Here is a 16,015-nt window from a genome sequence, read left to right on the forward strand (position 1 = left end):
AAGCCGAAACAAACATGTGATTATTAGTTGGTGTTGAGATATCATTCGCCAGATCGGGCGCATGGGCTCTTAGTTGAAGTGTATTCTTGCGGTTGATTTTCCGCTCTTCAACTCTGAGAACCCATAACAGCGTCAAGAGAACCTCCCTGGACGGCAACGGTGCGCCGACAATCCACGTTGGTGGTGTCTGACTGCTATCGCGCTGCGCCGAAGATTCAGCCGACGACCCCCCGATCCGGTCATCGCATCCTTCAGACACCAACCGCAATGCCTCCATCGTCGCATCCATGAGCGGACGCGCCAGAGTGGGGCTGCAGGTTAGAATTCTCTGAAGAGACTTGAGTCTCAGAGTGGGTGAGATCGCGGCCGAATTCCGGGTCCGCTGCGACGGCTGCGCCGTTGACGTCGTCGTGGAGGAACTCGTTGATGTCGAACGGGTCTTGGAGGAAGGTAGAGTCACCAACCAGATAATCGTGTTCATAATCGAGGGAGTTGGGGGAAGAGAGAAGCCCGCTTTCAAGGACATAGCGATCTGCGTCAAGGGCCGCTGACAAACTGAAAGAATCACTGATGAGGTGACTAGTAGCGTCTGAAGCTGCAGAAAGAAGACCAAGGTCGGATGCAGAGGGGTTTGAAAGGCCAGCCATGATTGCGGAAGCTCCTCCGACAGATGACACTGCAGGTCGCACAACATCGCTGCAGGACGTTGTGTCAGGTCAGAGGTAGACTTCGCAACAGAGGTCTCGGCCGTTGGCTGCTCCTCACCGCCCTCCTCAGTACCCTCAGCGATTGGTAAGAGTTCTGGAGAGAGCGATGCGGGATTGACAGTGGCGTTGGGTTGAGATGTGGTCATGAGGTCGTCGACGAGGGACTTAGTCTCGTCTAGTGAAGCTCGGTGGCCGTCGTGGGAGCTGAAGAGCTCTTGAGACAACGTTACAGAGTTCTTGTGTAGGGGGTCGTTGGGAGACGTTGAACGGGTCAACATGCCAGAGTCACGACGGAACTTGTTCAGTTCATCCACCAGCAACTGGTTTGCTTTGGTGACGTTCTGGAGAGCCGACTCGAGTTCTTTGTTGCGTCGTTCCAAAGCCTCAACCTCCAGTCGCTTTCGCTCACGGGATGATTGGGCGGCTCGACGGTTGCGAAGAACCCGCTCAACACGGCGTTGTTCCTTTTCGTCTTCTGTCTTGGCGCGTTTCCTACCAGATGTATTAGATCAGGTGCACAGGAGGGCAATGCTGAGACACATCAGTTATGGCAACTTACCGAGGAGGAAGGTTTGTCTTGGGCTCAGGAAGAACCTGACCCCATGACTTCCGCTTCTTCGTTTGCTTCTTATCCGGAGATGATGATCCTGCGCCGTCCGGAGCCGGGGTCGAAGCCGTAGATGCGGGAAGACCACCGTCGTCGTTGAAGGGCGGCGGTGTCATCATATCGGAGGGATCGAGAGTATCATCATTGACGACGCTTGCGTCGCCAAATAGCGATGGGTATATTTCGCCAGGTGTGGAAACGAAAGACTCGGCAGGCGAGTCCTCGAACTTGATCATTGGTGATGGCTGCTCCCAGGATGCCATTGTATGTCAAATATTGGTCGCGTCGGGAGCTGAACTCTCGACAGCAGACCCGCTCTAGCGTAGTAGAAGGAGAGGGGGTTGGAAGCTGGAGCGTGCAGTGAAACTGCTTGGTGTGGAGTGAATTGGCGAAGATCTGGGGGTGAGATAGAGTGGTAAGGCTGATGCGTGAAGCCAGTGGAGGCAGTAATGAGGTGCCGACTTATGTCCTCTGATGATATACCTAGCCAAAGCCGCGATGCTAAGTAGAATGCATGTTGGGGGCAATGACGACTCGATGAATGAGTCAGATATGGATCAGGTGAGTCACCGAAGCAAGAGGCACCAGCTTAGAGAGAAGCGTGGTAGCCGGAAAGTGCTTGGATGAGGCAGAGAGGACAGCGTGTCCTTTGCTGTTTTGTGCAGAGGTGCAAGGTGTTCACAAGATGGGTAGTTGGAGTAGGCGATGTGGCCTCTTTTGTAATTTGGGAACCACGTTGGACCTTTCCCTTCCAGCTTCCCAAGGGGGTGGCCAGGAACCAAGGGACGGCCGGAGTATTGCTGCCTCAGGTGTTCACTTTGAATAACCCCCCGTGCCCCCGGCTGAAATGGTAGAGACCCTCAACTTCCAAGGGCAAGGTTGAGGCAGGGGTTAGTGGATGGGGGAGATGTGGAGGCCCTGAAGGCAGCAAGGGTTGAGTAAGTCACCTACTTTCTTTGGTAGGTAGGTAGTCGTAGTCGGTACTCCGTACTCCGTATTACCTCCCCATTCTGAGCTGGTAGCCGACCGTTCAAGCACGCACGCAGATAGGTAGGGACCAGATTGGCACGCTTAGCTAAGGTATGGAAGGTACCTTCGGATTCGCCTGTGTCACAGGCAACATAAGTGTAACTGTGTGGGTGGAGGCAGGCCCTCCTCCCTCATTGCCACACTCTGATCAGTGGTGGATTGTTTTGCTCGTAGGTACCGAAGAGGCAGTTCAGGGCAGGCTGCGATCCGCAGCCCGCAATTCGCAAGCCGCAGGCCGCAAGCCGGCAAGAAGAGAAGTCTCCAGAACGATGCTTTGAGAGTGATACGGAAATATAATTGGTGGACTCGACCCAAAACAGTACGGAGTAGGTACGGAAGCAGAGGGAGCGTGCCCTCGCCCAGCTGTTTCACTGGCTCGGGAGAGCCTCCCACTGGAAGTTCCAAAAGTAATTAGTGGGTCATGCCGCCATGATAGACGGCGGGGTGGTGGGCGGATTGCGGGACACAGCTTCCACAGATACCTATTGGGCTGGCACAGTGGAAACCTGGCGGTCCATAATTCCTCAAAGTTCGTGGGTTCTAGCCATGGCAGCCAGCGACAGCGAGAGCGACCGCCGGTAGTAGGTACCAACAGGTGCTAAGATAGTGCGCACCACCTTGAAGAACTTGAGGGAGACTCGTGCGATCCCCAAACGGAAGTCAGAGAAGGGACGTTCCATTGCATGCTCCTGACAAAAGCCTCCTGGCGGGTATTACCCCTATCTTTCCAAGAGCAAGTAATTACCTACTTACTTTTGGTACCTTGTTATCGAGGAAGAGAAGCAATCATGTCTCGCACCAACTTCTATCCCTACTTACCGTGCCTACTTCATTGCCCATCGACGGTAGCGTTTTTAACCACCAATTGGCCCTATTGAATGTGAGAGGCGCTCTCCTCTGCCTTTGAATGTTTCCCACTCCACTGTTGGCTCGCCCCAGCCTCATTGCTCTCGTCAGATAGATAAGCGTGTCTCGAGGCCGCAGGTCAGTGTCACTTGGGAAAAGAGGATTACCTTGCATCGGCTGGACTGGTTGGTGGTCCGTCCCGCTCATGGACTGGAGAGGAAACACGGGAGCCACGGAACGGAAACACGCCTGGCGCGACGTCCCAGTATACCTAGGCGGCGCCCGTGTGCCCATATGCCCGTGTCGTGTTCAGGGGATTTCCTTTTCCCATCATCCCCATCCACATTTGCCACATGTATGAAGTGAACTGTGAATACAACTATCAGAAACTTGACAGACTGCACGACTGTTTCTGCCGCAAATTACCATACCTCAGATTCAGAGGACAGGACGGCATTCGGGTCCGACTCAACTGTAATTGATTAGGTATATTCCCGTCACCTTCCTTCCGTCCATCCATTTAAAGCCTCAATATCAGTGTCGCGTGTCGTATCCTGATGCCCGACTCCTCACTCATGAGTCCTGACTCCTCCCTACGCTCCCTTCTCCTTAGCCTTTCTTCCATAGTGCTCGCAATCTCGCCCGAGGCAAATGAATGGGGCTCCCACCCCTGAACCCGTCCCGGAATGAGCTCAACGGCCGCTGCCCTTCAGCACCTCATCTGGATTGAGATTTACCATTCTGGATGTTTTGTAGTACCGCCTCATTTCTGCTTCACCCTCGGCAGTCCGCAGTCCGCAATTTACGGTCCACCTCTCACAGTCCAGGACTCACAAAGTACTTCTGCGACAGGGAGGTCAGGTAAGCAGACAGTGATATGACTTGCGGTACCTTACCTTTCAACCCTCTACCTTAGTTGCCCCCTCGTGCCTTCTTCAGCTATTCCACATACCTAGTCGAATTCACCCACTGCATTCCTAAGTCAAACCAAGTGTCAACATTGGCTGACAGCTGACATGCGACAACCTGTAAGCTTAGCTTGGCATGGGAAAGGCAGCCTGAAAGGTTGCTGTGCGTGAGTTTAATAGGTACGCACTTGAGTACACACTTACCTACAACACCTTACCTCAAGCACACGACGCCCGCACATGGAGCACATACGCGTTCAGCCATTGCGCCGCCGCCGCTGCTGCTAAAGTTAGCCACCCGTTGCTCCCCGGCAGAAGCAGCTATCCAACACGCCAGTCTCCCTCCTCACTTGTGGGCTCAGTCCGTGGACGTGGTGGGTGGTACCTGGAGGTCCTAACCTCAGCCACTCGGGTCCTAGGGAAGTTACTCGTTGGACTCCATTAGTATTACGGTAGGAGGGGGGCAATGGGGGGCCACGGGCCTTGGGGGCTGAACCTCAACTCCAACTTCCAAATCTCTGACCAATGCCCACCAGGTCGACGCGTTTATTATTAGATCCGATTCGAGAGATGATTCTCGTAGGAGTAGGTACCTTTCGGATGATGACTGGGAACTAACTAGGCAAGCAAGCCTCAAAATGGCGGCATCCTGGCTCTCCTCCTGAGTTGGAACTCGGTGCCACAACGACGCCCCGACTCAGATGGGATTGAATTGATTACGTTGGGTACGGAGCACATACGGACGGCTGATCTTGAGTCACAAAAGAGTTCCGTCATGTACACCTGGCACGGGGAACTGGGCTGAAGGCTCTCTGGCCACCCATGAAACGTTCCGGTTGGTTGGGTCCAGCAATGTGGGTTGCGGCTTGCGAATTTCATCGCCATCTATTACCCGTACTACAGCCAAGATTCGTGTCCTGTTATGCTTTTCTTCATCCGCCGCTTCACAGGGAGAGCTTTCTCAGCAAGGGAGTCTAAAGGCATCTAATGTCGCGCGTCTTGTCTCTTGTCAGTGGAGCCTATATGCCTGCCGTCGTTTCCTGGAGAGGGGTCCTCTCAACTCACTTCCTGTGGTGCTATTGGCTCGCCAGCTCACGTACCAAGATGCGCCAACCGCCCTTACGGAGTACATACTATGATGCCACCGAGCCACACTTTACCACAATCCCTGGCTTCCCGAGGCGATCCAGGGGTAGAGAATGCCGCAGATCCGTAGCACTGGCCATCTAATGAGACTCAGGGTTCCAGAACGCGACTCGTTTACGAGTACCTCTATGTATTGCCCCGAAAGTGTAAACGGCCTCGAAGCTCCAACCTACCCGGATGGTCCGATCCAAATTAATGAGTTAGCGGATTAGACTCTAGGCAGTTCGCAACTCAGAGGCACTTACTCGTCGCACTACCTGGCACGTCGTGCATCCTCGCTCTCCACGCATTGTCTACTTTGTGTCACGACAAGTTGTCCTCGGGCCGGTCTCTGCTGGTAGACCTCACCTGTCAGCAGTCTTCAGATGCTTTGCTGGATGAGTACAAGTCTGGGGGGACCGTTGCTTTTGACCTGACAGCAGATGAATGGTGTGTGTAGTTTGAATCTTGCAACATAGTGTGAGACCCCTACTCAGTATTCAACCTTCGACAGTCGAAGACATTAAACCCTATCACGTCCTCCCAAGCTTTCCCGGGTGATCCAGCAACTACTCCGTATGTGCCTAAGTGCACGAGCTTGGCTCAAGGTTATTCTGATGACAGTGGACAAGCCTCAAAAGTCGCCGCCTGCCCATTGTCGTTGACTCGCTGCACGAATGTATCGGCCCGCCCGCAATTTACTGAGTCTTTGTGGTCTTGCTTCATTACAATCTTGTTGTCGCTATCGATGGCCTCAGATTGCATATTCATCTATCAAAACGTTGTGGCTCAAATGTTCCCTGATTGATACAGGAGCTCTCGCAGGGGAGGGGGGGGGGGCGATGCCGCTTCAACTCCTCTGAGAGCAGCGTTCACAATCTCGACCTATCTGACCCATAGCCAAAGTCGAACAAAGAAAGAATATACTACGTACAGGAACGGAGCTGTAACTCTACGGATGTTTGTTTCGTTATAGCTCAGTGTCACACGACCATATTAAACCAGACTGGATGTACACGGAGCTCTTAGGTTCCACAGACTTGCCACTAAACTTGATCAGTGCTGGGAATCCAGCTTGAGCTTTGACTGCCTATGTCGGAGTGAATGCTTGATCTGGGCCTACGAGTTCGTGACAAGGACTGAGCAATCTGCTTGAACCTTCACATCTGCAACGAGTTGAATACCTGGAAGAAATCAAGCGATACGAAAGAGGCATCTTCCTGAGTTACTGGCCGTGTGCTGGAACAACACGACGAGCAAGCTGGGACTTATGGACATGAATAGTCGGCTACCAAGGTTACGACCGGCAGGTAACCTTGTCATTGCACCCTCAGCCTACATGAAGACTCCGGGCAATGAGTGCACCCGATGCCGATGTCTCCGTCCACCACAACCGACTCGCCTCCGTCAAAACTGTTGTTTGAATATTACACCACAGGGTCCCAGTTGCCATGAGCTCCCTTTACGATCCCATCGATCTCTGAAGTCACCCATCCTCCGTAAAAGTCGCCCGGCTGTGGCTGAACTGCCTCGTCGTCGACGAAGCAACTCCACGGGTCAGCATAAAATGATAAGTAGCCCTTAATCGCCTCGAACCCGGGTGTTGGTGATTCGTAAGACCAGATTCGATTAGAGATCACCTCAGGCAATGTCCCAGACGACGGTTTAGGAGCCGTGATTGTATAATACGTAGCTCCACCTTTCCACTCGCAGTACGTGCTTCGACGGGTCGGGGTAAGCGGTACCTTCAAAGCCGCTGGTGGTAAATAGTACGCTGTTATTTGTGTCAATTGGATCACTGCTACACATTCTGACACTTATACAGGTCGGGTTTGTGACGAACTTGGGGGGTGATGTGTCTCCAGAACCCAATAGGCATCTCGAGTTTCCGCAATCACTAAGCCGTTCCACACAATTCGTAAGTGACGAGATATCTTCTCTAACAGAGGTGGCCGCGGGAATGTTTGCACATTCATTCTCGCTCGCGTAGCCATTCTGTTTCGCGATACGAATTTTTGATGAGGAGGAGCCGAATGATGAAATTGTGTAATCAAATCCTATTGCACCCTGGGAGTTCGTTTGAGGGGTAATAGTACCCTGATAACACAGGATTCCTACAATCCGAGAGGCGGGGCATTTGACCTTCCAGTGAGTCGTGACATCTTGGACTTCGGGACATCAAAGGGCCGGCCACGAGGTTAACATCAGGTAAACTATGTCTGTACTGATGTCTGGTACCGGTATTGACGACGACTTACGACCTGGCTTTTCGCAGTTGGGATAAGGTAGGCCACATGGCGCATGTGGCGGGGAGAATGTGGCTGGTAGGGCGGTGCACTACCGGTCCCCATTGCGTCATCAGCGAGCGTGAGCCAGCCGGTCACACCTGGGCTGATTGTCGGGGTCCGAATATGGGTTGGTCAAAGGCAGCGTATACAGGTGACGCCTGGGGGTCCGGCTCTACTGCTTGATGTCTGGCTATCCTTTACACTACAAACACTTGCTGTCACTTTTGCACAACATCACCCAAGCCTCGCTACGCACCTTCAGACATACGCATCCAAACAAAGAACCCCCCGAAACCATCGAAATACCGCTTGTCATACGCTTCCGACCGCCCGCCGACTCAAGATAACCCCTCACTAGAGACCCCGCCGCTACGTTTGTCTCCGACTTCAGACCCGATAGGCAAATAGTCACGATGTCGAACCGCGCACTTGCTCGCGACATGCAGGTCGAATTCCAGGCACGAGTATGTCGAGATGTCCGCCCAAGTTCCAGACTTATTCCACCTGCGCAAGCTTGGGATACTCGCGGATCCTCGCGACACCTGTAAACTAACCGGCACTCAGTTCCAAGCGAAGCAAGCCCGGAGAGAAGCGCAAAAGGCCGCTAAACAAGACCCTATATTGAAGAAGCAGATTCAAGATGTACGTTGTCGAATGATGAAAGCATCCGAACCTGCTGACACCGAATCGCACAGCTGCTCAAGAAGGGGGAGACGGCAAAAGCCTACCAAAAGGCCAAAATGCTTCTGTCCAAGCAGGCCTTGGCTCAACAGATGGACCAGATGGCTGACATGGCTGAGCTCTCTGCCGCGCAAATTCAAGCCAATAATTCCATGAATCGCATGACGCACATGATGGGTCAATCATCTCGTACTATGTCTGTGGCACAGAAGAACATGAACCCCGAGAAGGTATGTCACCGAGCCGTGAGCTATGAAATTTGTTGTCGTGACTTGTCTTCCTAACTGCCTGCTACCAGACCCTCGTCACACTCGAGCAATTCAAGCAACAGAACGAAGAGTATGCAGTTTCAAACGGCATCTATCAGGACGCCATCTCGCAGACTACCAGTGCACAAGTGTCTGATGATGCTGTACACGAGCTGTTGGGCAAGCTGGCCGATGACGCTGGAGTGCAGCTCAATGCTGAACTCAACAGTGCGGCACCGGCTAAGGAAGAGCTTGTGTCTGCCGAGCCTACTGCAGAGGAGGAAGATGCGTTGCAGCAGCGACTACGTGCGCTGAGGGCTTGAGTTTGGGTGGAATAGCGTTGATTTGAGCATGGTGGGATGGCTTCACTCGTTTGGCACATAGGGAACTAGGCGTTATACCGGGCGTGGGCACGCGCACAACACATTTCGTATTGGGAAGAGTAACAGGTCTTGAACGAACCTCTGGCGCAAAGTCAAATTTCGAAGCGAAAGTGAGGCGGCTGAAAAGATGACCACTTTGTTTAATTCCTAAGGTAAACTAAACTAAACTGGACCAGCTCCCATCAACCTCGAGCGAAAAACCAAGCGTGTGCTTGCTGCTCACATGCAAAACAAGGTCTACATATACAGACTGGCAACTGCCGTGATATCGCGCTTGATCATCTCTTGAGCTGTCTGCATCTTCTGGTATAATTCCGGGTCTCCAATGATGCGAGCGGCGTTCTTGACCTCACGACATGTCTCGTCCAGACGCGTGATAGTCCGCACAATAGTTCCTTCCAGGACATCGGTCAGATCAGTAATGTTCTTGAAGCTCATACCTCGCGCCCATTCGTAAACAACTTCCATCAGACCGAAGCGAGGCCGAGAAATAAAGTCATTCGAATCATCTGCAGACTGTATAACTTGGTGCAGCGTCTGGACTTCGTTGACCTTCTCGCTGATAGCAATGATGGTATCTTTGCCACGCTCGAGGTTGCCCGTAAGATTTGGTTGTGTGTCCGTCTTTTCCTGGAAAACAAACGCCGAAAGCAAGGCAGCGATTTCGGCTGGTTCATAGTCGGCGAGCACATTGTCCAAGATCAACTCTGTCAAAACGAGTTCATCGCCCGAGTGAATTTCGCAGGCAACCTTTCCCTTCAGCAGTATCCTGGCGCTTTCGTCAATGAATTGGAGCTGTTTAAGCACTTGGATGCGCTGTTCGTAGTCTGGCAGAAGTTGTAGGTTCTGGTCTGAGAGGGATTGCCGGAGCTGAGAGATGTGTTCCTTGATAAGCCACTGATCATGGCACATGGCAAACTATAATCAATGTCAGCGATTGAATTTCCTCTCAAGTCGGCCATAACTCAACTTACATGCTTCAAGAATTGAGGACAAGAAAGAGCAGGCGAGGATGAGGCAACGCCTTCTGCATCCTTTCTCTTCTTCATCACCTCTTGAAATGAGAGGTTCTTTATCTTGGAGAGGTCCATCTCGTCCCAAAGATCATCCCACGACCGGCACAGCGCATGGAGTCTGTCCTTTGCCTTTGCGTACTTCTCCCCGCCCTGGAAAATTTCTGGCACAATGCCCTTGGTGACGTACCTCGTCAAACATTCAACATCACTCAGAGGGACCTGCAGGGTCTTAATCCGCATGTGCTTCTTCGCCTGCGGTAGCGGAGTCAAGTACTTGCGGAAGGCCGGGATGAACGGCAGAAGGTCTGTCGAATCACGGGTCTCCCTCATGAGCCTGATCTCGCAAACATGTAAAGTAGGTCCACCTTGCCCCTTGTCACTTGCGCCGTCCGACAGCAAGATGCCGGGTGTGCGAATACCGTCCCTGTTGTAAACGATCAAGCGGGCCTGGCTGAACATCTTGCGACCGATGGGAATACCCATGAGAGACTTGTAAACTTCCCCGGTGAGTTGCTTGTAGTCCTCTGACGCTTGGTGGCACTCGTCCATAGACACGTCGCATACGCTACATGAGTCTCGTTTGATCTTGGCTAAGTCGGCCTCCGAAATCTTAACTGCTTTCTCATGCTCAGGTAGCAGCTGCTGGGTAGCATGTTCCGAGAAGCTACGCTTGATCATCTCTTCAATCTTGAGAGCCTCGACTCGGAGTAGGTTAAGAATCATGTTGTAAGTGAGACGAAACTGGGATCTGAGCTTCGACGGCTCTCCTAGAATCATTTTCTGAAGGTCGGCAACGGGAGGAGCTTCGTCCCCGCCCGGCGGAACGACGATAACCGAGCCGACTGTGTCCAAGCCACGGCGACCTGCTCGGCCAGCCATCTGTGTATATTCGCCAGGAAGCAGATTTCTGAAGGAATGGCCGTCGTGTTTACGGTATCCGGAGAAAACGACTGTTCTAGTCGGTAGATTGAGTCCCATGGCGAAAGTCTCCGTGGCGAAAAGTACCTTGACAAGTGTTTGGGCAAAGAGTATCTCGACAATCTCTTTGACGATTGGCAACAGCCCTCCATGATGAACCGCAATACCTCGGGACAGAAGCTCACGGAGTCTGATAATCTGTGGCAGAGCCCGATCCTCGGGCTTAAGTCGGGCAACGGACTTCTCGATAGTCATGTGAATGGCACTCTTCTCAGTCGCTGTGCAGAAGTCCTGGTTACTGAGTGCATCGGCATTTTCCTCGCACCGCTTCTTTGAGAAGACAAATATGCAAGAAGGCAGAAGGTTCGACTTCTTGAGGAACTGAACCAGATGAACCCAGAGGTTCTTGTCTTGGGCTGCAGAGGTAAACCCACCCTGACGACCTGTTCGTCCCATGTGACCCGGGTTGTGATTAGCGCGCGGCGCTCCACCACGGCCTCTTTGCTGAGGACCGCCGCCACGCTGACCCCCTCGCTGCCCGCCGCGCTGGGATCCTCCTCTCTGGTTACCTCTCTGACCACCACCGCCGCGGGGCGCGTTAACGGGCTCGGGGGCCTTGGTCCTCTCTTTGCCCTGAATCGCCGAATTGGCCTCCTTCCAACCCTTCTCGATGAATTTCTTGTCGGAGTCAACGATTTTGTGGATGTTCTTGCCAGCCCACAAGTAGTGTTCCAATGGGATAGGTCGCTTTGGTGTTGAGATGACGTAGATATCCTTTTGTTTAGTGCGTCCAACCCAGGAGGCAAACTCATAGGTATTGGGAACCGTTGCCGAGAGAAGGATGAGTGTTACATGTTCGGGAAGCATGATGATGACTTCTTCCCAAACGACGCCGCGCTCAAAATCGTTGACGTAGTGTACCTCGTCAAAAATGACGAACTCGACGTCTCGGATGAGATCGGCTCCACGGTAGAGCATGCTTCTTAGAATCTCCGTTGTCATAATCAGGCAACTGGCCTCCGGGTTGATTTGAACGTCACCCGTCAGGATGCCGACCTCGTCGAATGTTTGACGGAAATCTCGGAACTTCTGGTTGCTCAGGGCCTTGATTGGGGACGTATATATAGCCTTGGTCATGTGCTTCGTTGCGAGGGCAATGGCGTATTCGGCAACAACGGTTTTACCGGCTGATGTGTGTGCGGCGACGAAGACAGAATCACCGCTCTCGAGATGATAAATGGCTTCCTTCTGGAAAGTATCGAGCTCAAAGGGCCAATCTCTTGCCATATCGGGCACCAATTCTCTGAAGTTGGTGATGTCCCTGTTAATATCAACCATGTGAGCCCACTCTCGGCCGGCCTTCCTTGCACTCGATGCGGCCAAGGCACCATGAGGTTCGAGAGCGGGGAACTCGACAGGCAGAATAGCGTCGATATCCTCGCTATCTTCTTCGTCCTCGGACTCAATCTCATTCAGCTTATCGCCATTTGTCTGCGCTTCGCCGTCTGCTTCGTCGGTCCCTGGGGGTAGTTCTGGTTCTTGGCCCAGCTCTTGCTCAATCGCCCTGGCTTCGTCCTCATCTGGCTTCTTTTGATCGATATTGAATCCTCTACTCAGTCCAGGCGCAATCTCAAGTAGCCCGCCTTCGGTACCAAGCTTAATAACCCGCTCCAGCTTGTTATTTGATGCAGCTGTAGCCTCTCCGCCTCCAGACCGGTGAACCTGGTCCTCGAGTGCGGCGGTTGCCTCGATTCCATCAAGACCACCAGGTGCGAAGGGGAAAAATCCGGCAGCTCCACGGACGAAATCAGCCCTATTGGCGGGCTTGCGAAGAAATGAGGTCGAATTCTTGGCGGTAGCGCTGTTGGCAGGCACGGTAACGTTTCGGTAGCCACTCACTCTGCCCTCAAGACCGTGCCGTTCAAAGCGAGTCACAGTCCTGGTTTGAGGATTGCCAATTTTGAAAAGTTCCGTATAATCCACGGGGCAATCCCAGCGCCTAGGAGAAATCAGCTAATGAATATGGAAGGCAGAATTTGTTGGCGTCTGAAGGGCATACTGCTGCAGGCCATTGAGCCATTCAGGTGAGAATTTCATGCATGGCATGAGAAAGTCAGTCTCCAGACTCGTCTTCAGCTCTGAAGTATCTTGCTTGATGCGCTTGCTGGGCCGTTGCTGAAATAAGATGTCATCAATGTTGGAGTCGGGAAGGTCCTCGAGATGGAGACCTTGAATGGCCGTAGCCAGGTCGGAAGCCATCTTGACGACGATCTGCGGCGGGGGCTGCGTAACGTTGTCGAAAGAATGAGCCGAGACGAACGCCAGATGAGATGAGACGATAAGATTGGCTCTTAGCCTACCTTATCATTGACAAAGGCCAAGTGCTGGTATATCTTGGGGTAGGTATGGGAGGAAGAAGGGACTTGATGTGGGATGAAGTTAGGCGGTACGGTACCTTACCCATAGGCGAGACTGCAGTGGTCACTGATGACGCTGTGCGGGGTGGCCGCACTGTAACCTGACACCTCAGGTACCTCCATTTGTGTGCCCCTCCTACCTCTCCTTCCCTTAGGTAAGGCAAAATATTTGAGCACCTGAGGTGAAAGGCCGCATGGTTACATACCTTAGTTGGGGAAATCACAAAATAGCCATGATTCTAAGGGAAGGCTTTTGGGTAACCTTCGCTCGAGATGGGCAGCTTTGATGGATGACTTTCAGTCAAGATCGCACATGGAGGAGTCTCTGCCATAAAGCGGTTACGACTTCCATATTAGTTATCATCGGGCTCCTGGGGTTTTTGTGACAAATTATTTCATCACTGAGTGGCTTCAGGCCATAGATGGCGCACATAGATGGTATCCTCATTTCCCCGGTCCCTGGGCTCTGAACCTATTTTGCCCAGGGATATTTTGTTTCGTCACTCTGACATTCATCGGCCGCCCCAGCCATGACAACGTTGAACTCCGTAATGGCGAAGGGCTCACTACTTTATGCCATAGCGCATGGATCATCGCATACAGTTGTAATCCCAGGGTATGAGACATATATATGACAACTAAGCAACATACAAGTACAAGCTTCTTCCCCAAGTCTATCGAGCTCCAAGGGCCATTATAGATCAGCTTCCACCTCGGAAGCCACAAAGAGGCAGCTTGCCCAGGCCTGTACTCTCTCGTCCACAACACGCAACTCTCTTACAGACGCAGCATCTTGGCGACGTAGTTCTCAATGATCTGCTCAGTAGGGAAAGCCATCTCTTCCAGGCCGGCCGCGTAAGGGGTAGGGACGTCGGCACCAGTGACCCTCTGGGCGGGCGCATCAAGGTAGTCAAAGGCGTACTCCATCGTCACAGCCAGGATTTCCGAGCCGACACCGTAGGCAGGGAATCCAGACTCAACGGAAAGCAGGCGGTGGGTCTTCTTGACAGACTGAACAATGGTCTCGACGTCCAAGGGCTTGACGGAGCGCAGGTTGATAACCTCGACATCGACGCCGTAGTTCTTCTTCAAGTTCTCAGCAGCAACCAGAGCCTGGCCGACGCATCGGGAGAGCGTGACAATGGTCAAGTCCTTGCCGGAGCGCTCGATCTTGGCCTTGCCGAAGGGAATAACGAAGTCATCCTTCTGGGCAGCCTCCGACATGGGGAAAGTCTGGCCGTACATGAGCTCGTTCTCGAGAACGACGACGGGGTTGGGATCGCGGATGGCCGCCTTGAGCAGACCCTTGGCGTCCTCGGCACTCCAAGGGGAGACGACCTTCAGACCAGGAATGCTGCCGTACCAGGCTGAGTAGTCCTGAGAGTGCTGCGCAGCAACACCAGAGGCGAAGCCATTGGGGCCGCGGAAAGTGATGTTACAGGGCTGGATGCCACCGGACATGTAGAGGGTCTTAGCGGCGGAGTTGACGATCTGATCGATGGCTTGCATGGCGAAGTTGAAGGTCATGAACTCGCACTGGAGGAAACACAAGAGTCAGTCACAGGCCACCGAAACCTTGATTCCATAAGTTCGAGCTAGAGAGTTGTTGCTCGGATATTTGAATAGCCAAATTCAAAGTCCATGGACCTTATCGACTTGCCGGGGAAGCAACTTACCACAGGGTGCAGTCCGCTGAGGGCAGCGCCAACGGCGAGACCACAGAAACCGCTCTCGGTGATGGGTGTATCAATGACACGCTTATCGCCGAACCGGTCCAGAAGACCCTTTGTGACCTTATATGCGCCGTTGTACTGAGCGACCTCCTCACCCAGAACGAAGACCTTGTCATTGGCCTCAAGCTCCTCGGCGAGGGCCTCGTTGAGGGCCTCTCGGACAGTGTAGTCCTTGGTTCCCTTTGCGTCGGCATATGTCCGTGACTGGATGGTGAAAGCAGCAGGCCGGCTAACGAATTGAGAGATGGGGGAGGTGCGGAGGGAGGCAGCTCTGGCAGAGGACGCCAGGCGTGCTGCGGGACGGAGGAATCGGGACATCGCGAATATTGGTCTTAGGAGGATTGGATGGTAGAAAAGACGCACAGGTCGCAACGCGAAAGAAGCTAGTTATCCCAAGAGAATCTGGATAATGAGGAGACGAGGAGAAAAATGTCGTGGATGGACAAGACGTGACCTCGGGGTGGTGGGGTTGACGATGGCCAACGACGAGAATTGGACGTCGAAGTGAGAGGGATGAGAAAGTCGACGGGGAGCTCTCGAGGGATTTCGCAGCCTTTTTTTTTTTTGCTCAGCTCTATGGGCGTTGAGTCCGTTGAATTGCGGCGAGCTGCCAGACAACAGCGTTGGGGAGGTCCCGGGCGGGGAGCTAGCCCTATTCAGTATTAGCGGTGTTCTCGAGCATTAGATAATCGGGGGTAACTTTTCTGAGCCAATCACGCTGTATTTCAACGATTAGTCCCCATCCAGATTGCGCCCAAACCCAGGTCCGATTTAATCCCGATAAGCTCCGCTGGCTTCCTAAGGACTCCCTTCCATAAATTTTCTGCGTTAATACGGATACTCTTGGCATTACTCCTGGCTAGCCCAGCTAACGGGAGTGTTTGCATCGGCCTTTCTAAGTACTCCTTTGTCGGCGTCGGGCTTAAGCTCCCCCTCGAGGGACGGCCGGACACGGATCTCCATAAGCTTCCTACTCAGCAAACGCTTTCTGCGCACCATGCGCCCGGTGCCACCCGCTTCCATCCGAACGGCGAGCCACTTAGGTCCGAGCGAGAATCAACGAAAAGGGACTCGATGAGGTGGTCTGGGCAATAGGTATGCATGTTCCA

General features: G+C 53.0%; 8 protein-coding genes across 8 annotated transcripts; 2 read left to right on the top strand and 6 right to left on the bottom strand.

Moving 5' to 3' along the window:
* Positions 1–251: 251 nt before the first annotated feature.
* On the bottom strand, positions 252–1,577 carry CTAM01_09251 (basic region leucine zipper; the record flags this gene model as incomplete). The annotated part of the gene is made up of 3 exons (XM_060525270.1): positions 252–676; positions 766–1,199; positions 1,267–1,577. The coding sequence occupies 3 exons, from the start codon at positions 1,575–1,577 to the stop codon at positions 252–254; spliced, it is 1,170 nt and encodes a 389-aa protein (XP_060379975.1).
* A 1,290-nt stretch (positions 1,578–2,867) lies between these two features.
* Positions 2,868–3,183, bottom strand: CTAM01_09252 (uncharacterized protein; the record flags this gene model as incomplete). The annotated part of the gene is made up of 2 exons (XM_060525271.1): positions 2,868–3,032; positions 3,154–3,183. 2 exons carry the CDS (start codon positions 3,181–3,183, stop codon positions 2,868–2,870), a joined length of 195 nt encoding a protein of 64 aa, XP_060379976.1.
* Positions 3,184–5,084: 1,901 nt separating this feature from the next.
* On the top strand, positions 5,085–5,327 carry CTAM01_09253 (uncharacterized protein; the record flags this gene model as incomplete). The annotated part of the gene is made up of 1 exon (XM_060525272.1): positions 5,085–5,327. The coding sequence occupies one exon, from the start codon at positions 5,085–5,087 to the stop codon at positions 5,325–5,327; it is 243 nt and encodes an 80-aa protein (XP_060379977.1).
* A 1,322-nt stretch (positions 5,328–6,649) lies between these two features.
* CTAM01_09254 (uncharacterized protein) lies at positions 6,650–7,216 on the bottom strand (the record flags this gene model as incomplete). The annotated part of the gene is made up of 2 exons (XM_060525273.1): positions 6,650–6,996; positions 7,066–7,216. The coding sequence occupies 2 exons, from the start codon at positions 7,214–7,216 to the stop codon at positions 6,650–6,652; spliced, it is 498 nt and encodes a 165-aa protein (XP_060379978.1).
* Positions 7,217–7,923: 707 nt separating this feature from the next.
* On the top strand, positions 7,924–8,762 carry CTAM01_09255 (Snf7 family protein; the record flags this gene model as incomplete). The annotated part of the gene is made up of 4 exons (XM_060525274.1): positions 7,924–7,974; positions 8,075–8,152; positions 8,206–8,421; positions 8,490–8,762. The coding sequence occupies 4 exons, from the start codon at positions 7,924–7,926 to the stop codon at positions 8,760–8,762; spliced, it is 618 nt and encodes a 205-aa protein (XP_060379979.1).
* Positions 8,763–9,059: 297 nt separating this feature from the next.
* On the bottom strand, positions 9,060–13,015 carry CTAM01_09256 (DSHCT domain-containing protein; the record flags this gene model as incomplete). Its single annotated transcript, XM_060525275.1, has 3 exons — positions 9,060–9,740; positions 9,797–12,755; positions 12,816–13,015. The coding sequence occupies 3 exons, from the start codon at positions 13,013–13,015 to the stop codon at positions 9,060–9,062; spliced, it is 3,840 nt and encodes a 1,279-aa protein (XP_060379980.1).
* A 935-nt stretch (positions 13,016–13,950) lies between these two features.
* Positions 13,951–15,224, bottom strand: CTAM01_09257 (transketolase; the record flags this gene model as incomplete). Its single annotated transcript, XM_060525276.1, has 2 exons — positions 13,951–14,709; positions 14,850–15,224. The coding sequence occupies 2 exons, from the start codon at positions 15,222–15,224 to the stop codon at positions 13,951–13,953; spliced, it is 1,134 nt and encodes a 377-aa protein (XP_060379981.1).
* A 531-nt stretch (positions 15,225–15,755) lies between these two features.
* CTAM01_09258 (uncharacterized protein) lies at positions 15,756–15,905 on the bottom strand (the record flags this gene model as incomplete). The annotated part of the gene is made up of 1 exon (XM_060525277.1): positions 15,756–15,905. The coding sequence occupies one exon, from the start codon at positions 15,903–15,905 to the stop codon at positions 15,756–15,758; it is 150 nt and encodes a 49-aa protein (XP_060379982.1).
* Between the last annotated feature and the right edge of the window lie 110 nt (positions 15,906–16,015).

This window comes from Colletotrichum tamarilloi (assembly GCF_030869305.1).
Source record: "Colletotrichum tamarilloi strain Tom-12 chromosome Unknown Scaffold_36.1, whole genome shotgun sequence".
In the NCBI taxonomy this organism is placed as follows: Eukaryota; Fungi; Ascomycota; class Sordariomycetes; order Glomerellales; family Glomerellaceae; genus Colletotrichum; species Colletotrichum tamarilloi.